The 24,602-nt window shown below is 40.8% G+C and overlaps 2 protein-coding genes across 4 annotated transcripts in view; both read left to right on the top strand.

Annotated features, from left to right (window-relative positions):
- Window positions 1–13: 13 nt before the first annotated feature.
- ZNF140 (zinc finger protein 140) lies at window positions 14–24,595 on the top strand. Of its 3 annotated transcripts, none has more exons than XM_058531150.1 (5): window positions 14–404; window positions 608–655; window positions 2,146–2,272; window positions 2,534–2,629; window positions 3,736–4,600. In XM_058531150.1, exons 1-5 carry the CDS (start codon window positions 324–326, stop codon window positions 3,738–3,740), a joined length of 357 nt encoding a protein of 118 aa, XP_058387133.1. In that variant the 5' UTR covers window positions 14–323; the 3' UTR covers window positions 3,741–4,600. The 3 variants fall into 3 exon arrangements, with proteins under 3 accessions (XP_058387133.1, XP_058387131.1, XP_058387132.1); XM_058531148.1 differs by lacking the exon at window positions 3,736–4,600 and adding an exon at window positions 22,036–24,595 and having other exon boundaries at window positions 16–404; XM_058531149.1 differs by lacking the exons at window positions 14–404; window positions 608–655; window positions 3,736–4,600 and adding an exon at window positions 22,036–24,595 and having other exon boundaries at window positions 800–2,272.
- Window positions 2,577–24,602, top strand: part of ZNF10 (zinc finger protein 10) — a 72,993-nt gene continuing 50,967 nt past the window's right edge. Inside the window, exon 1 of the mRNA XM_058531141.1 lies at window positions 2,577–2,629. The gene's annotated coding sequence lies outside the window, so the exon portion shown is untranslated. The remainder of the gene's footprint in view (window positions 2,630–24,602) is intronic.

Raw genomic sequence — 24,602 nt, 5'->3', positions numbered from 1 at the left:
GCTCTGGGTCTCAGGCTGAGGCTGCGCGGCGGCCGGTGAGTTGTAGTTGCCTTAGGTCAACGGCCTTTGTATCGAGGCACCATGAGCTCCGCCGCGGGGCATACTGGGAGTTGTAGTGTGTGTGTGAGACGCACACTGCATCCCACGTGCGCGGAGCGGTGGGTCCCGGGAAATGTAGTGTCTGAGGCCCACAGTCGGTCTCCGGCGCTGTGGGCGTGGACGCGGGGCGTTTTGGGAATTGTAGTGTGTTTGGGGGGCACTTCTTTCCCCGCCGAGGCGCGGTGGGTCCTGGGAAGTGTAGTGTCTGAGGCCCGCGGCCTGGAATGCAGTTTGCGCGACGCTGGCGGCAGGGCCTCAGACCCCGAATCCTTAGAGCCGAGAGCCCGGCCTGCGTTGGACCCGAGGTAGGTCAGGGGCTCGCCCTGCGCGCGCCGGCTGCCCGCCGAGTGGCCCGGCGCGACGGGCGTCCGGGGCTCGGGAGCGCGCGGAGAAGCGCGCCGTCCTGGCCGCTGCGGGCCGGGGTGCGCGGCGCGGGCGCCGGGCCGCGTGCCGAGGGCGGCGGCCGTGGAGTGACGGCGCCCGGCTCAGGGCTCCTCTCTCCCTGCAGCTCGGCCCTCCTCCCGTCGCCGTCGGGCCGCCGAGCGCCATGTCTCAGGTAAGGGCCTCCCCTCGCCCACGCCGCGGTGTCCCGGACTCGGGGACGCGGCTCTCTGTCCTGGAGCCCCGCCCCCGCCCCTCCGGCCGCGTCTCAGAGGGCCGGGCTGCCCCGCGGGCGCTCGCGGGCCGGGAGCGGGCGCGCGGTGGGTCGCCGCCTCTGCCCTCCCCGTGGTGGAGCGGGGAGCGTCTGCCCTTCATCCGCTGCTCGTCGTGTGTCGTGGAGCGTCTGCTGCGGCGCCTGTGGCCCTGGCGCAGTGCTGCCCCTGGACCAGCAGCATCAGCGTCGCCTGAGCCCCCGCCGGTCCTGAACCGGACACTGGGCGCGCGGCTCGGCAGTGCCTGCAGGTGACGCTCGTGCATGACCCGTCCGGGGGCTTGGGGATGCCGCAGTGAGCAGGACACCACCTCCGATCTCGTTTTTCAGGCATGACGTTACGTTTCTTTAGCAGAGAACGCTGGGTATTTTCGTTTTGTTGTGGCTGAAAGCCTGGCCGGCAGCTGTGCTTCGCAGAGAGAAGGCGGCCAGCCGTTCCAAATTAGTCCCTTTGTGTTTAGTCACTTCCCTGTCCTGCTTTTTGTCACACTTGTCTTCAAATCCAGAGGCTCTCCGAGTTTTGCTGGAGAGTCTGTTCCTCCTCTGCTGCAGATCCCACTGTTGACTCTAGGAAACAGCTTTCGTTATTAGTCAGGAAGTTTTTATTAAAAACCTTAAACTGTAAAATATAACTCTGCCATACATCTGGGGCTGTTGCTAGTTTGGGATCTTTTAAAATTCGTGTTCATGCCTAGTGGTTATGAGGTTCACTCAAGTGGTGCAAAACCAGACTGCAAAGCAGGGGCTTATTGTTCCCCCAGCCCCGAGGGAAAAAACTTTAGGTTCCATCCTGGGAAGTATTACGTTCCCTCTTTGAGAGATCCTTGTACTTGACTGCTTATCCTCCTTGTTCTGTCATATTGCTAAAAATCCGTCTGAGTTTCACAGCTGTTCCTTTCGGCTTGGGGCCACTGTGATAAACTTGAGTGTGTGCCCTATTTCAAGGGTGCTGCTGTTATCTGGTATAGCCACTTGTTACCATAAAAAATTCTTGCCAAGTAGTATCCAGATAGGCTGGTATTAAGGAAAATATACATTGTCTATTAACACAAATGAATTGTCTTTGCTATTCATAAAGTGTTGTAAGATCTTAAGAATTTTTACAGCCAAAGCCAGAAATCCCTGTTCTTTACATGTATGATGCTTTATCTTCCACAAAATTGTAAATTATCTCAGGACAAATCCCATATATGGTTTCTCCTTTTCTTAATTATACAACAAAACAAAACAGTGAGGCTCTTAGTTATACTCTTAATAATTATTCAGAATTCTGAAAACTCCCATTGCTACTTATGGAGACTTGTCCACTCTCCATAGTGGGACTCACTGCACTCCTTGGTCAGAGCCTTTGGGAGCATGGTGCTGGTTGTGCCGATCTCTGTATGTCCTTTCAGGGGTCCGTGACATTCAGGGATGTGGCCATAGACTTCTCCCAGGAGGAGTGGGAGTGGCTTCAGCCTGCTCAAAGAGATCTGTACAGATACGTAATGTTGGAGAACTATGGCCACCTGGTTTCGCTGGGTAAGTATTCCTCCTCGTCTCCACTCAGTCAGAATTTGACATTTAGGATGGTTGTTGTGAATCTTGATTATCTGGCTGAATATTCCCAAAGGAGGTATGTTTTTGTTTTTGTTTTTGTTTTTTTAGTTTTTAAGATGGAGATTATAACTTCACGTGATGTTTAGACATCTTTCATACTTACATCTGGTATTTCTTTTAATAGTCCCTCTTTTCTGAGGATTTAAGGACTGATTTTGAATTTATTTCATTTTCTGCAAGCAGGTCTTAACATTTCTAAGCCAGATGTGGTTTCCTTATTGGAACAAGGCAAAGACCCTTGGCTGGGGAAAGGAGATGTGAGAAGAGATCTGTTTTCAGGTGAGTGAGTTAGAAAATTGGTGGGGAAAATTTTTTAAATAACAACTCAACTAGTCAATGAGAAAGCAATACTTTTTTATATGTTGGTTGGAAAGTTCTCCCTTAAAGATACTAGAAAAGGGGTCAGCTCGGTGGCGAAGAGGTTAAGTTCTCGCGCACTGTTTCGGTGGCCCGGGGTTCGCAGGTTCGGATCCCAGGCGCGGACCTATGCACTGCTCATCAAGCCATGCTGTGGCAGCATCCCATATACAAAATAGAGGAAGATGGGTACAGATGTTAGCTCAGGGCTGATCTTCCTCACCGAAAAGAAAAGATACTAGAGATACAGAGACTACGAAGTCTTGTCCACAAGATTGCATAAGGGACTACTTCACACCCACTTACCAGTCTGCCTTCAAATCACATGTTACCCTTTCCCCACTTTCTCACAGATAGACGTGTCCTCTCTTTTCATTGGTAGTTCTGTCTGGGCTCTGAATTTCATTTTTTTTTTATTTCTCTTTTCTTTCTTGAACTTGACATATGTCTCTATTGCCTAAATTAAAAGGTATATATTTTTTTATAGTGCTGTTCTGTTTAACCATCTTGGAGAGATTAATCCATTACTCTGGTTAACTGATGGCTTTATTCATCCCTCATATATTCACTTAAGAATATTTACTGAAATTTTAACCTCATCAAGACTTTCTCTTAGGTGCTACAGAGAGTAGAAGGCATACAAAAATGTAATAACTGTCAAGTAAGCTATGGCCTAGAGAGATAAAATGGGTCTGTAAGTGACTTTGTTAGAGTTGGCAGTTCAGCAATGAGAAAAAAGGGATTTCCAGTTGGTGTTTTAGGCCTGGATAATTTGGATAGGGATAGTAGTAATAGAAACACAAAAGATGGAACCAGGGTTGGTTTTGTAGAAAAGGTGCTGAATTAGTTTGAGATATGCGTGGTGTGAGTAGAGGACGGTATTTCCCAGTGAAGCTGTGAAACAGACTGTTGGAACATGTCTCAGGAAGAAGTTCAGATTAAAGATGTAGACGTGGGAATCTTATGTTAAAAAGCAAAAATTGAAGCCATGAGATTGAGAAGGGCTCTGAAAGCCTTTTTCTCCTTAGGTTGACAACAGAATTGCTGGTGAAGCTCTTTAAAAATAAATATGGCCATCTCCCACCCTTGAAGATTCTGACATAGAAGATCTGTGGAGCCTAAGTTATATGTATTTATGAAAAGTTCCCTACGTTCTATAGTTGATTCTGAAGCACACTTCTGATGGAGGTATACTGACCTTTAGAGAGTGGTCCTGTTGAGATAACAGGAGGAACGCTTAGAGAGAAGCAGCGGCTTGGAAGGACTGATGAAGGAACAGGAGAAGGTGCCATGAAAACTGAGCTCTGGCTTTAAGGAGAGTGGTGGTAGTGAATCGCACATGCTACAGAGACCTTCAGGAGGACATAGAAGAGGATGTGGAAAGACAGTACTGATGTGGGCTCAAGTCATGAGGTAGGACAAGTGCAGGGAGACTTCTTCATTTGATGTTTGAGTTGAAGAAAAATGTCCTTTTCTAAATGTTTTTCAAATAATAAAACTATGTACAGGGAAAGTAAGGTAAAGGGCCAACATGGACAATTTGCCTCTATTTCTACTACTTTAATACAGCTTTTGCAATTTTTGTGTGTTCCTTCCAGTACTGTTTTTGAAAGGGGAAATATCACAAATAATGCATAAAACATAAATGTGCAGCTTAAAAAATTATTAAAAGACACCCGTATAACCACCACTCAGGTCAGTAAACAGAACACTGCCAGGTCCCTACAAGCTTTCTGTGTGCTCATCCCAGTCATCCCTCTGCCTGACCCAAAGGTCATCTTCTCTTTACTTTAATGGTAGTAACCTCCTTGGTTTTCTTTAGAGCTTTGTCTACTGTTTTTGTATCTCTAATCGCTACAGTTTGGGTTTGTATGTTTGTGACCTTTATATAGAGGGGCTGATAATGTATATATTACATTGTGATTTGCTTCTCAAGATTATTTTAAGATTTATGCATTTTGGATACTGCTTAAGTAGTTTGTTTCATTGTACAAGTACACCCCAATTGATCCATTCTGCTATTGAGGGCTTCTTGGGTGGTTTGCACTTTAGAGCTGTTGTAATGTTGGTGTTGTCCCTGTATCCTGGTACATATTGGCACAGGTTTCTAGGCCTGGAATTGCTGGGTCCGAGGATAATGCACCTCTTCCACATCATTCCATCATCTTCGGCATCAAATAATGCCAGAATGTTTTCCAAAGTGCTTTTACTGACTGACACTCCCGCAAACACAGTGAATGGGTTGCTCTTGCTCCTCATACTTACCAACGCCAGTGCTGTTAGGCATCATATATTCACCTGTCAGAAGAGTGTGCAGTGGTAGCTTATTGTGGTTTAAACTTGCTTTCTCTGATTACTGATGAAATTGAGCACTTTTCACATGTTTATTGGCCATTTAGATACCCTCATCTGTGAAGCGCCTCTTGAAGGTTTTACTCATTTATCTATTGGATTCTCTGTCTTCTCTTATTTGTAGGAATTACACATTTTGGATACAAATCCTTTGTTAATTATATTCACTGCAGATATTTTCTCTCATATGTGGCTTACTTTCCCCCCTAATAACGTCTTTTGATGAACTGAAATTCTTAATTTAAGTGTAGTCAGATTTATCAATCTTTCCCTTTATGGTTAGTATTTTTTTGACCTGTTTAAGAAATCTTTCCCTACCATGAGGTCACAATGAAGACATTTTCCTAGATTTTCTTTTTAAAAAGCCTGGTCATCTTGCCATTCACACTTAGACCCATGGTCCAAGTTGAATTTATTTTTGTGTGTCATGTGAGCTAGTGGTCAATTTTGATCTCTTCTGTGTGGAGATCCAGTTACCATGGTGCCATTTATTGACATGTCTGTCCTCTCCCTCCCTGTTTTAAGTTTGTTGTAAGTTAAATGTCAGTTGTTGTGTATGTTTCTAGGTTCTCTATTCTTTTTTTTTTTTTTTAAAGCTTCAGTGCATGGTTGTGTATCCTAGTTGTTGGTTTAGTTCTCTAGGTGAGCCGCCACCACCGTATGACAACTGACAGACAGGTGCTGTGGATCCATGACCAGGAAATGAACCTGGGCCACAGCGGTGAGAGCGCCGAATCTTAACCACTAGACCACCAGGGCTGGCGCTCTCTCTTCTTTTTTGTCTTTTTTTCCATCTTTGCATAAATCTGTACAGTCTTAGCTATGGATTTAATAATGGATAATATTTTACTGTATTTGCCTTACCCCACCTCTTTTTTTGCTGAATAATTTAAAGTACATTACAGATATCTTGACATTTCACTGCAGAGTACTTCACTATCATCTATAGGGACATTTTCAACAGAATTGAAATATCATTTTCACACCAAAGTAAGTTTTGCCTAATATTTTTTTAATGCACTGTCCATATACAAATGCTTCATAATATAGCTGGATTGTCTTTGCGGGATGATGAAATTTTCCTGTTTCTCTGTATGTCCTATATAACTTTGGATTGTAACCTGTTCATTTTGATATTTTAGGACTTTGGGTCTTGTCTAAATCCTATTGAGAGGTTAACTTTATTTAAGCAGGCTGTTGATATGGATAAGTTGAGCCACAAGTTCTAACCTGTCTTCTATGTATGTGGTTCTTTTTTTTTTTTTTTTTTTTAATTTTATTTATTTATTTTTTTCCCCCAAAGTCCCAGTGGATAGTTGTATGTCATAGCTGCACATCCTTCTAGTTGCTGTATGTGGGATGCGGCCTCAGCATGGCTGGAGAAGTGGTGCGTCGGTGCACGCCCGGGATCCGAACCCGGGCCGCCAGCAGCGGAGCGCGAGCACTTAACCGCTAAGCCACAGGGCCGGCCCCTATGTATGTGGTTCTGATAACAGTCCAGTTTTCAGAGCCTTTTTAGGTCTATTGTATTTGTCCCACATATGCACCTCCAAGTTCCAGAAAGGCCAGTGGAACTTGGGAACTTGGGCAGTGGGTTCCCCTTTGATTCAGTTCTCACAGCTTTTATTTTGTTATTTAGGGTCAGATCCATGCATGCTCAACTCAGGGATGAACTCAAGATTTCATACACAACTTTATGGGATCACCTTCTTGAGCTCCTTTCTTCACCATCTCCCCTACCTTTTTTGGCTCCCAGCGTCCGTTTTTTCAAGTCTTCTGGATAGAAAGCCAGACCTCTAGTTTCTCCTCTGCTATGCACTTCCTGCAAATGTGTCTCCCTCTGCAGCCAAGCAACTAGAGGATAGAAAGAGAAAAAAGGGTATTACCTCTGTGCTCTTGGGACCATAGATTTTTCTGCTGAGAGAAAAATGTTACCCTGCCTTAGAGTTTTAATTGCCTATACGGCCACCACCGCTGCAGGATGCCTTGGTGTTGGGCATGAGAGAATGGGAAATGAACAAACAAAAAATAAGATTTCTCTGACCAGTATAGACCCCCTTCCCCATTCCTCACACCAGAAATAGAGGCTTCTCTTGGAGCTCTTTCTCCTCATGCCTGCTGCACAGTTCTTGCTTTTAGGCTGCCTTTGGCCTTAAATCTGGAGAGACGGGAGGGGGGAAAAAAACCCAAGAAATTCCCCACCAGTTCAGCGTTAGTTCGAGTTCTTGTTGCCTTCTCCAATCAGCTTGCTACCATTTCCTTTTTAGAGTCCTCAGGTAGCTGCTCTGTGCATTCTGTCCGCGGTTTTTACTTGCATTCAGTGGGACAGACAGGTTGGAGTGTACTTACTCCATCTTTATAGGACTGGAACTACTCATTTTATAAGTGAAAAAAAAGCACGAAGTTACAGCATGTAGAAGGATCATACTGATAAAATGAAAATACAAGGTTCAGTATAGATTGAGCAAAAGTATAAAGTGTAAGGAAGAAAATAGTGGGAAGTCAGGATGGTTCGGGAAAGCACTGGTCAGATCATGCAAGTGCTTTACAAGTCACATTAACGAATTTAGAGTTCATCCCTAGGCTAACAGGGAATCCTTACAAGATTTTAGGCAGATGAGCGTTTTAATAAAGTCATTCTAGCTACAGTATGGAAAACAGATTAGTTGGAAGCAAGACTGGGAAACAGAGCTACCACTTAAGAGTTATTGCTGTAACCTAGTCCGGATGTAGTCATTCTCTGAACTGTGGAGGTGTCCAGGGAATGGAAGCAGGTACACTGACTGGTAACAAACTAAGGAAGTGGACTCGAAAAGACCTGGTGATTGACTAGATAAAAGACATGAAGAAGAGTGAGGAATTGTGATTGACACCACTCTTTTTGCTGGTATTATTATTTCCTTAAAAAAAAAAAAAAAAGATGAACATGTTTGAAGGGAAGAGAATTGCCCTACATCAATTTATGACTTACTGAGTTTTGGGTCTTTGTGGGGTACTTGAGTATATAAATTCAGTAGGCAGCTGAATATCATATTCTGGAGCTTAAGAGAGAGATCACCGTGCTTCTCACATTTTAGTCATTGGGAGACTTTTTTTAAGACACATTCCCAGGCCCCACTCCAGAAATTGTAAGTCATTAGGTTTGTGGTGGAATTCAAGAACCTGCATTTTTAACAAGCTCCCAGATGATGCTGATGCTGAGTTAAGTACACATTTAAGAGTTATCTGCACAGCTTCTTAAAATTTTGAATTTTCTTTGTAAAATCCTTGTATACCTATTGTTGCATTTATTCTCAAGCAACCTTCCCTAGTTTCTTTTCTAACAAGTTATATTGCTTTTCCGTAGGAATGCTTGTGAATTTGTATAGTTATATCTTTCAATCTATACTGTAGTGATAAAAACACCCTAAACTTTTCTAGATTGATTCTTCCCTGCAAATACTGTAATGATTTTTTTTTTGGTGAGGAAGATTGGCCCTGAGCTAACATCTATGCCCATCTTCCTCTATTTTGTATGTGGGGTGCCACCACAGCATGGCTGGGTGAGCAGTGCATAGGTCCGCGCCTGGGATCCGAACCTGCGAACCTCGGGCTGCCAAAGTGGAGCTCGTGAACTTAACCACTATGACACTGGGCTGGCCCCCATGATTTTTTTTTTAATTAATAAACTTTATTTTTTAAAGCAGTTTTAGGTTCACAGCAAAATTGAATGGAAAGTACAGAGTTCCCATATACCCCCTGAAGCCCCAACAATCTCTCCCACTGTCGACATCCCACACCACAGTAGTACATTTGTTAGAATCAGTGAACCTACAATGATACATCCTTATTACTCTAAGTCCATAGTTTCCATTAGGGTTCACTCTTGGGGGTGTACATCCTATTGGTTTTGACAAAGTACAAGGACACATGTCCACCATTGTAGTATCATATGGAGTAATTTTATTGCCCTAAAAAATCCTCTGTGCTCTGCCTGTTTATCCCTCCCTCCCTCCAACCCCTGGCAACCATGGATCTTTTTAGCATCTCCATAGCTTTGCTTTTTCCAGAATGGTATATAGTTGGAATTATACAGAATTGAGCTTTTTAGATTGGCTTCTTTCACTTATTATTATGCATTTAAGATTCCTCTGTATTTTTTCATGGCTTTGATAGCTCATTTCTTTTTCACACTGAATAGTATTTCATTGTTTGGATGTACCACAGTTTACTTTTCTGTTCTCCTACTAAAGGATATCTTGGTTGCTTCCAAGTTTTGGCAATTATGATTAAAGCTGCTATAACAATCTTTGTGCAGGTTTTTGTGTGAATGTAAGTTTTGAATTCATTTGGGTAAATACCAGAGAGTGTGATTGTTGAATCATATGGTAAGAGTATGTTTAGTTTTGAAAGAAACTCCCAAACTGTTTTCCAAAGTGGCTGCACCATTTATATTTCCACCAGCAATGAGTGCGAGTTACTGTTGCTCCACATCCTCGCCAGCATTTGATGTTGTTAGTGGGTTGGATTTTGGCCATTCTAATTGGTGTGTAATGGTATTTCATTTTAATTTACAATTATCTAGTGACATATGATGTTGAATATCTTTTCATAGTCTTACTTGCCACTTGTATATCTCCTTTGGTGAGGTGTCTGGGTCTTTTGCCCATTTTTTAATTGGGTGTTCATTTTTTTTTACTTTTGAGTTTCAAAAGTTCTTTGTATATTTTGGATAAAAGGGCTTATCAGATGTGTCTTTTGCAAATATTTTCTCCCATTCTGTGGCCTGTCTTCTTATTCTCTTGACAGTGACTTTTGCAGAACAGAAGTTTTGAATTTTAATGAAGTCTAGTTTATCAATTACTTATTTCATGGATTTTGCCTTTGGTGTTGTATCTAAAACGTCATTGCCATACCTAAGGTCATCTAGGTTTTCTCTTATATCTTCTAGGAATTTTATAGTTTTGTGTTTTACATTTAGGTCTGTGATCCATTTTGAGTTAGTTTTTGTGAAGAGTGTAAGGTTGGTGTTTAGATTCATTTTTATGCATGTGGATGTCCAGTTGTCCCAGTACCATTTGTTGAAAAGACTATCTTTGCTCCCTTGTGATGTCTTTGCTCCTTTGTCCTAGATCAGTTAACTATAATTATGCAGGTGTATTTCTGAACTCTCTGTTCCATTGATCTACTGTCTAGTCTTTCACTAATACCACACTGTCTTGATTACTGTAGCTTTATACGAACTCCTTTTTCTTTTTTTTTTTTTTTTGTGAGGAAGATCAGCCCTGAGCTAATCCTCCTCTTTTTGCTGAGGAAGACTAGCCCTGAGCTAACATCCAGCCGATCTTCCTCCACTTTATGTGGGACGCCGCCACAGCATGGCCTGACAAGCAGTGTGTCGGTGCACGTCCGGGATCCAGCCCCCTATATGACCTCTTGAAGTCAGGTAGTGTGAGTCCCCTGACTGTTCTTCTCCTTCAATGTTGTGTTAAATATTCTCGGTCTTTTGCTTCTTCATATAAACTTTCGAATCAGTTTGTTGAGATGTATAAAGTAACTTGTTGGGATTTTGATTGGGATTTTGTTGAATCTGTAGATCAAGTTGGGAAGAATTGATGTCTTGACAATATTGTGTTTTCCTATCCATGAACATGGAATATCTCTCCATTTAGTTCTTCCTTGATATCTTTCATCAGAGTTTTGTAGTTTTCCTCATATAGGTCTTGTACATGTTTTAGGTTTATACGTAAGTATTTTATTTTTTTGGGTGCTAATGTAAATGGTAATATGTTTTTAATTTCAACCCCCATTTGTTCATTGCTGGTATATAGGAAAGTGATTGACTTTTGTACATTAACTGTGCATTCTGCATTCTTGCTATAATCACTTATTAGTTCCAGGGGTTTTGTAAATTTTTTTGGATTCTCTGCATAGACAATATGTCAGCTGCAAACAAAGTTTTATTTCGTCCTTGCCAATCTATATCTTTTATTTCCTTGTCTTACTGCATTAGCTAAGAATTTCTGTAGGACAGTGAAAAGCAGTGGTGAGAAGGGACATCCTTCCCTTGTTCCCAGTCTTAGTGGGAAAGCTTCATATTTCTCACCATTAAGTATGATGCTAGCTCTAGGTTTTTTGTAGATGTTCTTTACAAGTTGAGGAAGTTTCACTCTATTCTTAGTTTGTTGAGAGCTTTATTCATGAATGGGTGTTGGATCTTGCAAGGCACATCTACTGGTAACAAGTTTCCTCAGTTTTTGCTTGAGAAAATCTTTATTTCTCCTTTGCTTTTGAAGGATAATTTCTCAGGGTATGGAATTCTAGATTGGTGGTTTTTTTCTCTCAACATTTTAAGTTTTTCACTTCACTCTCTGCTTGCTTTTTGCTGTGGTTTTGGAGAAGTCAGATTAAATTCTTATCTTTGCTCCTATATATGTAAAGTGTTTTCTTCCTCTGGCTTCTTCCAAGATTTTTTCTTTACCTTTGGTTTTCTTAAGTTTGAATATGATATATCTAGGTGTAGTTTTTTTTTTGACATCTGTCTTGCTTGGTGTTCTCTGAGCTTCCTAGATCTGTGGTTTGGTATCTGACATTAATTTGGGGAAATTTTCAGTCCTTATTTCTTCAAATACTGCCTCTGTTTCTTTCTCTCTTCTCCTTCTGGTATTCCCATTACATGTATGTTACATCTTTTGTAGTTACCTCACAGTTTTTGGATATTTGTTCTGCTTTTTTTTAGTATTTTTTTCTTTGCTTTCTAGTTTTGAAAGTTTTCATTGAGATATCATCCTCTAGCTCAGAGATTCTTTCCTTAGATGAGTCCCAGACTACTAATGAACCCATCAAAGGCAATCTTCATTTCTGTTACAGGGTTTTTGATCTCTAGCATTTTTTTTTAATTAAAACATTATTTTTTAGAGCAATTTTAGGTTCATAGCAAAATTGAAAGGTACAGAGATTTCCCATATACCCCCACACATGCATAGCCTCTCCCATTATCAACGTCCTTACCAGAGTGATATATTCGTTACAACTGATGAAACTACATTGACATCATAATCACTCAAAGTCCATAGTTTACACTAGGATTTGTTTTGTTTTGTTTTTTTAATTTTTTAGTTATTGCAGTAACATTGGTTTATAACATTGTATAAATTTCAGGTGTACATCATTATACTTCTATTTCTGCATAGATTTCATCATGTTCACCACCCAAATACCAATCACAACCCATCACCACCCACATGTGCCCAGTTATCCCTTTCGCCCTCCCCCCTCCCCCCTTCCCCTCTGGTAACCACCAATCCAATCTCTGTCTCTATGTGTTTGTTTGTTGTTGTTATTATCTACTACTTAATGAAGGAAATCATACGGTATTTGACCTTCTCCCTCTGACTTATTTCGCTTTGCATAATACCCGAAATGTCCATCCATGTTGTCAGAAATGGCTGGATTTCATCATTTCTTATGGCTGAGTAGTAGTCCACTGTGTATATATACCACATCTTCTTTATCCATTCGTCCCTTGATGGGCCCTTAGGTTGCTTCCAAGTCTTGGCTATTGTGAATAACGCTGCAATGAACACAGGGCTGCATGTATCTTTATGCATTGGTGTTTTCAAGTTCTTTGGATAAATACCCAGCAGTGGAATAGCTGGATCATATGGTAGTTCTATCCTTGATTTTTTGAGGAATCTCCATACTGTTTTCCATAGTGGCTGCACCAGTTTGCACTCCCACCAGCAGTGTATGAGAGTTCCCTTCTCTCCACATCCTCTCCAACATATGTTGTTTCCCGTCTTGTTAATTATAGCCATTCTGACGGGTGTGAGGTGATATCTCATTGTAGTTTTGATTTGCATTTCCCTGATAGTTAATGATTTTGAACATCTTTTCATGTGTCTGTTGGCCATCTGTATATCTTCTTTGGAGAAATGTCTGTTCAGGTCTTTTGCCCATTTTTTAATTGGGTTGTTAGTTTTTTTGTTGTTGAGATGCATGAGTTCTTTATATGTTTTAGAGATTAAGCCCTTATCAGATGTATGGTTTGCAAATATCTTCTCCCAATTGTTAGGTTGTCTTTTCGTTTTGTTGATGGTTTTCTTTGCTATGCAGAAGCTTTTTAGTTTGATGTAGTCCCATTTGTTTATTGTTTCTGTTGTTTCTCTTGCCCAGTCAGACATGGTGCTTGAAAATATGTTGCTAAGACCGATGTCGAAGAGTGTACTGCCTATGTTTTCTTCTAGAAGTTTCATAGTTTCAGGTCTTACATTCAAGTCTTTAATCCATTTGGAGTTAATTTTTGTGTGTGGTGTAAGGTCTACTTTCATTTTTTTGCATGTGGCTATCCAGTTTCCCCAACACCATTTGTTGAAGAGACTTTTTTTTCTCCATTGTATGTTCTTGACTCCTTTGTCAAAGATTAGCTGTCCATAGATGTGTGGGTTTATTTCTGGGCTTTCAGTTCTATTCCATTGATCTGTGTGTCTGTTTTTGTGCCAGTACAATGCTGTTTTGGTTACTATAGCTTTGTAGTATATTTTGAAATCAGGGAGTGTGATACCTCCAGCTTTGTTCTTTTTTCTCAGGATTCCTTTAGCTATTCGGGGTCTTTTGTTGTTCCATATAAATTTTAGGATTCTTTGTTCTATTTCTGTGAAAAATGTTGTTGGAATTTTGATAGGGATTGTATTGAATCTATAGATGGCTTTAGGAAGTATGGACATCCTAACTATGTTAATTCTTCCAATTCAAGAGCACGGAATATCTTTCCATTTCTTTGTGTCGTCTTCAATTTCTTTCAGCAATGTTTTATAGTTTTCTGTGTGCAGCTCTTCCACCTCTTTGGTTAAGTTTATTCCTAGGTATTTTATTCTTTTTGTTGCAATTGTAAATGGGATGGTATTCTTAATTTCTCTTTCTGTTACTTCATTGTTAGTGTAAAGAAATGCAACTGATTTTTGTATGTTGATTTTGTATCCTGCAACTTTACCATATTCATTTATTACTTCTAAAAGTTTTTTGGTGGATTCTTTAGGGTTTTCTATATATAAAATCATGTCATCTGCAAATAGTGACAGTTTCACTTCTTCCTTTCCAATTTGGATCCCTTTTATTTCTTTCTCTTGCCTGATTGCTCTGGCTAGGACTTCCAGTACTATGTTAAATAGGAGTGGTGACAGTGGGCATCCTTGTCTGGTTCCTGTTCTTAGAGGGATAGCTTTCAGTGTTTCACCGTTGAGGATGATATTAGCTGTGGGTTTCTCATATATGGTCTTTATTATGTTGAGGTACTTTCCTTCTATACCCATTTTATTCAGAGTTTTTATCATAAATGGATGCTGTATCTTGTCAAATGCTTTTTCTGCATCTATTGAGATGATCATGTGATTTTTATTCTTCATTTTATTAATGTGGTGTATCACGTTGTTGATTTGCGAATGTTAAACCATCCCTGCATACCTGGAATAAATCCCACTTGATCATTGTGTATAATCTTTTTAACGTATTGTTGTATGCGATCTGCTAGTATTTTGTTGAGGATTTTTGCATCGACGTTCATCAGTGATATTGGCCTGTAGTTTTCTTTTTTTTTGTGTTGTCCTTGTCTGGTTTTGGTATCAGGGTAACGTCGGCTTCGTAGAATGAGTTAGGGAGCTTCCCCCCCTCCTCAATTTTTTGAAAGAGTTTGAGAAGGATAGGTATTAAGTCTTCTTTGAATGTTTGGTAGAATTCACCAGGGAAGCCATCTGGTCCTGGACTTTTATTTTTGGGGAGGTTTGTGATTAATGTTTCGATTTCCTTACTGGTGATTGGTCTGTTCAAATTCTCTACTTCTTCTTGATCCAGTTTTGGAAGGTTGTATGATTCTAAGAATTTATCCATTTCTTCCAGATTGTCGAATTGGTTGGCATATAGCTTTTTATAGTATTCTCTTACAATCTTTCGTATTTCTGAGGTGTCTGTTGTAATTTCTCCTCTTTCATTTCTGATTTTACTTATTTGTGCCTTCTCTCTTTTTTTCTTGGTGAGTCTAGCTAAAGGTTTGTCAATTTTGTTGATCTTTTCAAAGAACCAGCTCTTGGTTTTATTAATTTTTTCAATTGCTTTTTTGGTCTCTATTTCATTTATTTCTGCTCTGATTTTTATGATTTCCTTTCTTCTACTGATTTTGGGCTTGGTTTGTTCTTCTTTTTCCAGGTCCTTTAGGTGCATTGTTAGATTGTTTATTTGAGATTTTTCTTGTTTATTGAGATAGGCCTGTATTGCTATAAACTTCCTTCTTAGAACTACTTTTGCTGTATCCCGTAAATTCTGGCATGTCGTATTTTCATTTTCATTTGTCTCCAGGTATTTTTTGATTTCTTCTTTGATTTCTTCCTTGACCCAGTCATTGTTCAGTAGCATTTTGTTTAATCTCCACGTATTTGTGGCTTTTCTGATTTTCTTCTTATAGTTGATTTCTAGTTTCATACCGTTGTGGTCAGAAAAGATACTTGGCATTATTTCAGTCTTGTTAAATTTATGGAGACTTGTTTTGTGGCCTAATATGTGATCAATCCTGGAGAATGTTCCATGTGCATTTGAAAAGAACATGTATTCTTTGGTTTTTGGATGGAATGCTCTGTATATATCTACTTGGTCGATCTGTTCTAGTGTGGCATTTAAGGCCAATGTTTCCTTATTGATCTTCTGTTTGGATGATCTATCCGTTGGTCTAAGTGAAGTGTTAAAGTCCCCTACTATTATTGTGTTACTGTCTATTTCTGTTTTTATGTGTGTTAATAATTGCTTTATATATTTCGGTGCACCTACATTGGGTATGTAGATATTTACAAGTGTTACATCCTCTTGTTGGATTGTTCCCTTGATCATTATGTAATGCCCTTCTTTGTCTCTTTTTACAGTTTTTGTCTTAAAGTATATTTTGTCTGATATGAGTACTGGTACCCCAGCTTTTTTTTCATTGCCATTTGCATGGAGTATCTTTTTCCATCCCTTCACTTTCAGTTTGTGAGTGTCTCTAGGTGTGAAGTTTGTCTCTTGTGTGCAGCAGATATATGGGTCTTGTTTTTTTATCCATTCAGCCACCCTCTGCCTTTTAATTGGAGCATTTAGTCCATTGACGTTTAAAGTAGCTATTGATAAGTATGTACTTACTGCCATTTTTGAACTTTTGTTTTTTCTCAGTGTTTTAGTAGTCCTTCTCTGTTCCTTTCTTCTTCTATACAGAATTGATGGTCTCTTTAGTTTGACCTCTGTCTGAAAGCTCTACTCTTTAACTCCCCTCCTCCCTCCTTTTATGTTTTTGATATCATATCTTACCTCTTTTTTGTGCATTTGTATGCATTACCCTCTTATCATGGAAATAGATAATTTTTCCTATTTGTGGTCTTCTCTTTTTCCCTTAAATAAGTCCCTTTAACATTTCTTGTAGCACTGGTTTCTTGTTGACGAACTCCTTTAATTTTTGCTTGTCTGGGAAATTTTTGATCTCTCCTTCCATTTTGAATGATAATCTCGCTGGGTAGAGTATTCTTGGCTGTAAGTTTTTTCCTTTTAGCACTTTAAATATATTGTGCCACTCTCTTCTAGCCTGTAACGTTTCTGCTGAGAAGTCAGCTGATAGCCTTATTGGGTTTCCTTTGTATGTAACTTGACTTTCTCTTGCGGCTTTTAGGATTCTCTCTTTATCTTTAATTCTGGACATTTTGATTATCATGTGTCTTGGTGTGGGCCTCTTTGGGTTTATCTTGTTTGGGGCTCTCTGTGCTTCCTGTACCTGGATGTCTGTTTCCTTCCTTAGGTTAGGTAAGTTTTCCTCTATTATTTCTTGAAATAGATCTCTGCCCCTTTGTCTCGCTCTTCTCCTTCCGGGACATCTATAACACGGATGTTAGTGCGCTTGATGTTGTCCCAGACGTCCCTTAGACTGTCCTCACTCTTTTTAATTCTTTTCTCTTTTACCTGTTCAGCTTGGGTAATTTTTTCTAGTCTTTCATCCAGCTCGCAGATCTGTTCTTCTGTATCCTCTACTCTGCTTTTGAGTCCCTCTAGTGAATTTTTCATTTCCAGTATTGTATTCTTCATTTCTGATTGGTTCTTTTTTATATCTTCCATTTCTTTGTTGACGTTCTCACTGAGTTCCTCTATTCTTCTCACCACATCAGTGAGCATCCTTAACGCTCTTTGTTTGAACTCTCTGTCAGGTAGGTTGCTCATTTCTGTTTCACTTAGTTCCTTTTCTGGGGTTTTGTCCTGTTCCCTTACTTGGAATGTATTCCTTTGCCGCCTCATTTTGCCTCCTTCCCTGTGCTTGTGTCTACGTATTAGGTAGGTCTGCTACGTCTCCTGCTCTTGGGTAGGTGATCTTATGTAAGTGATGGCTTAGGAGGCCTGCCGTGTGCTTCCCTCAGTTCTCAATGTTCCAGGGGTGACCCCTATGTGGGCTACGTGTGTCCTTCTGTTGTGGCCTGTTTGCTCTCCCTGTAGGCGCCCAGGGAGGCCGAGTTATGCTCCTGGCCAGCTGTTGTAATGCTCAGCTGCTTGTAGTTGTTGTGGGCCCTTCAGTCTCTCTATCAGGTGTGGGGAGCCCCAGCACAGTTGGCTGCAAGTTCTAATAACACATTTGTGTTGCAGTATTTCTTTTAAGTGAGTAGGCCCCCAGTGTGGCAGGTTGTTAGGCTCAGGGCCTTACAATTGCTATAAGCCTCCAGCCTTTAGGTCTCTTGTCAGCTCTCTGAGGATTGCAGCTGGGTGGGGCTGGCCTCAGGCACGGGAGCACCCAATTGTTTCAGGCTTTGGAAGGTGGGGCAAACCCCCTATGTGGGTCTTTGAGAAGCACAAGTCTTCTGCAGCTGACAAGCCCCGCCGCCCACAGGTCCACACACAGTCAACACAGTCCTGCCCCGTGTGCGTGCCCCAGCCTCCCGAAGCGGACCCAGTCTCTTCACGACGGGAGCACCACACTTTCCACCCGCTCCTTGAGCACTTCCTGCCCTGCTGAAGTCGGCTCAGTTGCCAGGCTGCAGAGAATCCAGTCACCAATCTATGCAGGCCCACAAGTTGCCTGAGGGCTTGTTGTTGGGTCGGGCCAGTCTCTAGGGTGGGCTGCCTGCCCTGGCTGAGCTGGATTAAATCGGTGCTCTAGCAGGTGGGGCAGACCCTGGGCTACAGGCCCCAGGGAGAACTCCAATGGCATCTGTGTCAGCACGCCCACACCAGGCCACAACAATGGCCGCCACCAATGTCCCAGTCCCTGGAGAGGTCTCACCTCTCACCGAGATGCACTCAGGGCCTATCAGGTGAGTCTCTTTTCACCACAGCACTGTGCACCTTTCTTTCTGGTGATTTTAGGCTGCTTTCTGAAACGGGTGAGTTTGCGCATGGGCCCTTTAAGAGCCAGTTTTAATTTCTTTGTGAACCAGCTTTTCTGGAGGTACTCCGCAATGTTTTAGTAGCAGGCAAAGTCAGATGTTATGCCACTTGTCTCGATTGTGCTGGGTCCACACAATGCCCACAGCGGGGGCACTCCCCAGCTCAGGGCCCCGCGCCTCCAGGGAGGGCTGCGTACCGTTGGGCTGCTCCTGGGCTGCTGTGAAGCTGGCAGCTTGTCAAGGTGTCGTTTTTCCTCTCCAGAAGGGAGTTTCTGCCTCTTCTACCTCAGTTAGGATTGTCCATTATTGCAGGAGTTCCTCTTATCCAGTTTGCAGTTCTGTCTCGGGTAATTTTTCCACGAGTAGTTGTAAATTGGCTGTGTCCGCAGGAGGAGGTGAGTTCAGAGTCTGCCTACGCCGCCATCTTGACTTTGCCTCCTCACTAGGGTTTCCTTTTGACTCTTTCTTAGAATTTCCATCTCTCTGCTTACATTAGTCATCTATTCTTGCATGTTGTCTACTTTTTCCATTAAAGCCCTTAGCATATTAATCATAGCTTTTTAAAATTCCTGATCTGAATTCCAACATTGCTGCCATATCTAACTCTGGTTCTGATGCTTGTTCCGTCTCTTCAGATTGTTTCTTTTTCTTTTAGTATGCTTTGTAGTTTTATTTGAAATGTGGATATGATGTACAGTAAAAGGAACTGTGGTAAATAGGCCTTTCGTGATGTGGTAAGCTCTGGGGGGAGGGGAAGCGATCTACAGTTGTATGATTAAGTCTCAGTTTTTTGGTGAGCCTGTGCCCCTGAACTGTGAACTTCACCAGTGCTTCTCAATTTTTTTCCCCACTTATGTGCGACAGGATGACTAGAAGGAGCTGGAGTTGAGTATTTCTCTTCTCCCAGGTGTGTTAGGCTCTGGTAAAATAGTTTCTCCTGAGAGCACTTTGTTAATGAGAATAGAATGCTCTGGCATATTTCAGGATGGTTCCTTTTCTCCTCCCCTGCCAGAAGCATGAGGGGATTTTCCTTTGATATTCACTGTGAAGACCTGGTAGAACTACTGAAGGTAAAACTCACACAAGTGCGGGGGTGGGGGTCCCACTATGACTGGGTCCCCTTGGAGTTTTTAACTCACAGACTTACCAATACTGAGCTATTCATCAATAACAGTTCCCATTTTCCTGTCCCAGCACTGATTCCTGCAGAGGCTTCTGCTCGATAAGTTGTGATTCTCTGTGTCCTCTTGTCTGTTTCTCCAGTTTTGGGGCAGCAGTTTGCCCTTTGTCCCCACTTCTCTGACAGATCTAAGAAGAGTGGTTGATGTTTCTGTTCAGCTTTTTACTTGTTGTTAGTACAGAGTGGAGTGGTGACTTCTAAGCTTCTTATGTGCAGGACCAGAAACCAGAAGTCTCTCTGCAGTGATTTTTACAAGCTTGTTTTCCAAAATTCCTTTTCTTGTATTTATACCATAGTAAGTACTTTCTCAATGATCTTAAGTAATAGTGGTGATAGAGGATATTTGTGTTTTTTCCATAAGAAAAGAGCAAATACATCTAAAAATTTTGCTTTGAGTATATTGCTGATTTATCATAGGAATCCTTTGTTACTAAGAAGGAATTCTTGTATCTCTCTAGGCTTTTAATAAGTATAAGTGCTAAATTTTATCAAATCCATTTGGCATCTACCAAAAAGTCTGGGCATAGTAGGTGATGGGAAGAGGTGAGGTGACTGAGTGAGGGAAGAGGGGTAAGGGATATATAATTAGCATTCTACTTATATGTTGAACCTGGTTTTCTTGGTTGTGCTTTTTAATCTCATTGGTCTGGGAAATCATATGGCAAATAATATACTAAATCTAGGCAGCTAACTCCAACAGCTTTTTCTAATCTCATTAAATGTCCAGGTTCACCTGGTCTATGTCCTGCTGTATTTCAGTTCCCAACTAGTTTCCTCAGTGAGGCCTTTCTAGATGAAGCCTTTCTTTGTCTCTTGCAGTGGATTTTTATATCTTGTCTCTGAGCCTTTATACAATTTTTACTCTAAATATAATGAACTTACTCTCATTTCTTATATCATTAATTGTTTTCTCCTGTGTCCTCTTTATCTCCATGTTTATATTCTCAGCTCCTGAAGAGAATTATTGAGTTTATATCCCCAGGGCTCTTACTGAGGTACTGAGTAGATATGGAATTGGTTTATAGAAGTCAAGAAAGTAATTGAAGGTTTTCCCTTCATTGAGATCATCATTTTCTTAACAGCTATTTCACTGCCTTCCCTGTCCTAATCTTTCATTTTTATGTGCCTACCATATAGGTATAGATCTTGATTCATTGCTTAGATATGTATTAAAGAAATATGAGTTCTATTTACTTTTCCTTAGAAGGTTAAAGTCAGTCATAATAAAAGATAGCATTCCCCCACAAACAAAATAAATGTCAAAGTGTGTTTTAGAGAAAAATGAATTTTTCAATGTTATTTGGAAATAATTTTAAACTTCCAGAAAAGCTGCAGGAATAGTACAAAGAATACCCATATGCCCTTTACTCACATCCACCCATTGCTAACATTTTGCCCCATTTGCTTTATCATTTGGTACATAGTTTTTTTCCTGAAACATTTGAGAGTAAATCCTATACATCATGGCCTTTTATCTCTACTTCTTTCCTAAGACTAAAGAGATAAGAATATGTTTTTTGAAAAGAATCTTCATATTATCATAAAATTCTGTCCCCCAAAACAGGAAAAAGTCCCTTCCTAAAATTTAGCCTAGAGAAAATGAAGGCCTATGTTTATCAAAAGCATTTGATGGAAAGACACTGTTATACCAAAGTTGAGCTTCAGATATCAGTTTGGAAAATAGAGTTAGAGTGAGGATCTTAGAAGATAGTTTTCAGAGAAACTTTTATTTATGTAGAATAAGTTACTGTAAGGTGTTTCAAAGGCACTAAGTAAAGAGAGTCTGATATCTTTATGGGACCTGAGGGACACTTGTAGTTTATTAGCAACATTATGAAATTGTCATTTTCAGGTCATTCTGGCAGTAAATAAAGTTTAAATGGAGGTGAGGAAGACTAGCCACCTGTCCTTCTCAAATACTTATCTTCCTGATAGTTCTGTTTTCCTCTCACCTTAAGTTACTTATATTTAGTCTTTCTCCCTATTCACCTACATCTCTCCTCTGTTTGATATGTCTTCTAAATTTCTGGGCACACTGCTCAGGTTTCAGAGTCATATATGACAATTATGAAAGCCATGGAATGCTAAGATTTTTTTTCCATTCAGTTCTCTCATTTAAAAAAGCAGGAGTTGGGGGCTGGCCCAGTGGCATAGTGGTTAAGTTTGCGCGCTCCGCTTCAGTGGCCCAGGCTTCACAGGTTCGGATCCGGGGTGTGGACCTATGTACTGCTTATCAAGCCATGCTGTGGCAGGCGTCCCACATATACAGTAGAGGAAGATGGGCACAGATGTTAGCCCAGGGCCACTCTTCCTCAGCAAAAGGAGTAGGATTGGCAACAGATGTTAGCTCAGCGCTAATCTTGCTCACAAAAAAAAAAAAAGGAGTAGTGGCTTATACTTTACTCAATACAGAAAAAAAAACTTTTGCCTTGTTGTTTCAGTTTCAGAGTCAAATAGTGAGATTGAAGCATTTTCTCCCAAAAAATTCATATATGAAGGTGACTCATCCCAGTATTTGATAATGGAAAGAAGTCTAAGCCAAGGCCCTGAGTCTTCCAGTTTTAAAGGAGGCTGGAAATATGAGGATGCTACTGAAATGCTGCGAGGAAATCAAGGATGTATTAGGCAAGCGACAGTCTCTCATCAAGAAGCCCTGTCTCAACATATGAGTATCAATACTGTGGAGAGGCCCTATGGATGCCACGAATGTGGAAAAACTTTCAGTCGGCGCTTTTCCCTTGTGTTACATCAGAGAACTCACACTGGAGAGAAACCCTATGTATGTAAGGAATGTGGCAAAACCTTTAGCCAGATCTCAAACCTTGTGAAACATCAGATGATACATACTGGAAAGAAACCCCATGAGTGTAAGGACTGTAATAAAACATTTAGTTACCTTTCATTTCTCATTGAACACCAAAGAACACATACTGGGGAGAAACCATATGAATGTACCGAATGTGGAAAGGCCTTTAGTCGTGCCTCAAACCTCACTCGACATCAGAGAATTCACATAGGAAAGAAGCAATATATGTGTAGGAAATGTGGGAAGGCCTTCAGCAGTGGCTCAGAACTCATTCGCCATCAGATTACACATACTGGAGAGAAACCTTATGAATGCATTGAATGTGGGAAGGCATTTCGCCGTTCTTCACACCTTACTCGACATCAGAGCATCCATACTGCCAAAACCCCCTATGAATGTAACGAATGTAGGAAAGCCTTCCGTTGTCACTCATTCCTTATTAAACATCAGAGAATTCATGCTGGAGAAAAGCTCTATGAATGTGATGAATGTGGTAAAGTTTTCACATGGCATGCGTCCCTTATGCAACATATGAAAATTCATACTGGAGAAAAACCCTATGCATGTACTGAATGCGACAAAACCTTTAGTCGGAGCTTTTCCCTCATTCTACATCAGATAACTCATACTGGGGAGAAACCCTATGTATGTAAGGTATGTAATAAATCCTTCAGCTGGAGCTCAAACCTTGCTAAACATCAGAGAACACATACTGTAGAGAATCCCTATGAATATGAAAATTCATTTAATTACCACTCATTCCTTACTGAACACCAGGGAATTCACACTGTATAGAAAACCTAAGAACGTATGGAATTAAATAAAAAAAGCAGTTAATGCCTTACTTTGACTTCAGAGAATTCTTAGAAAGAAGCCTTATGTGAATATGTTGAATGTGAAGAAATGTGGTCCATGCTTTATTCAACATCCTGGAGAAAAACCCCAGGAATGTGTGGGAAAGCCATTAACAAACAGCTGCTTGTTCTTTCTGTAATATCAGAAGATGACATCAATCAGTATTGAGAAGACTCTTCATCCAGCAGGATTCCCTTATTCTACATTTGTAAATTCCTGCCAGGGAAGGACCCATGTCCAATAAATGTGAGAAGGCTTTTCATTGGATATTGGCCCTCATTCTGCATCTGTCAGCTCAAGCAGGACAGAACACATGAGTAAGGGTGCACTTTTTCATGGACGTCAGAAAATTCATAATGAAGCAAAGGCATAAAAAACCAGTGATTTGAGAACAGCTTTGTATACCATGTAATATTTATTAAACTTTAAAATACTCTTCTAAAGAGAAAAGGCAACCCTGTAAATGAACTGAATATAGGGTGACTTTGCAATATTTCAAACCTACAGAATTAAATGGGAAAAAACGACCATTGTAATGAGTGTGGCAAAATCTTAAAGAGTTCTGAGAAGTCATACTAGAGGGAGTCAGTTTGGGAAAGAGTTTTTTAGGGGGGTAATTTTTTTTGTGTGTGAGGAAGATCAGCCCTGAGCTAACATCCATGCTAATCCTCCTCTTTTTGCTGAGGAAGACTGGCCCTGGGCTAACATCTGTGCCCATCTTCCTCCACTTTATATGGGACGCTGCCACAGCATGGCCTGACAAGCAGTGCATCGGTGCATATCCAGGATCCAACCCTGGGCTGCCAGCAGCAGAGCATGCGCGCTTAACTGCTACGCCACGGGATCAGCCCTGGAATTTTTTTTTTTAAAGCAAATTCAGAAAAGAACACTACGAATAAATCTTTTGATTTATAGTAAATTAATCTGGTACTTGCTGAGGTTTTTCCCACAGCATATATGATTGTGAAAAGACAACTACCACAGTATTGACTTCAATAATGAAGAGTAGTGTGCTTTTGTAGCAACACTATACAAACATAATTATAAAAACATTTTTAGGTACTTTTGGTTTTAACTTTGAGATAGAGTTTGGATTTAGGGTTATACTAACTCATTTTTATCCTTGAATCTGACTAGACATGCCTTAGCCTGAAATAAATGTAAATAAGGCACACCACAGGAAGATGCAAAGGTAGTCTTCCTCCTTTGTTCCATTTACAGTGAGAACATTTCTTTTGTAAGCACACATTTGTCAAAATAAATCAGATTATGTTTTCACTTTCCATGTACACCTTGCCTGCTTTTTAATGTCCCAATTAAAGGTTTATCTTATCTTGGAAGCATCTG

This window comes from Diceros bicornis, chromosome 35 (genome assembly GCF_020826845.1).
Source record: "Diceros bicornis minor isolate mBicDic1 chromosome 35, mDicBic1.mat.cur, whole genome shotgun sequence".
NCBI lineage: Eukaryota > Metazoa > Chordata > Mammalia > Perissodactyla > Rhinocerotidae > Diceros > Diceros bicornis.
This window is presented reverse-complemented; position numbering and strand designations above follow the sequence as displayed.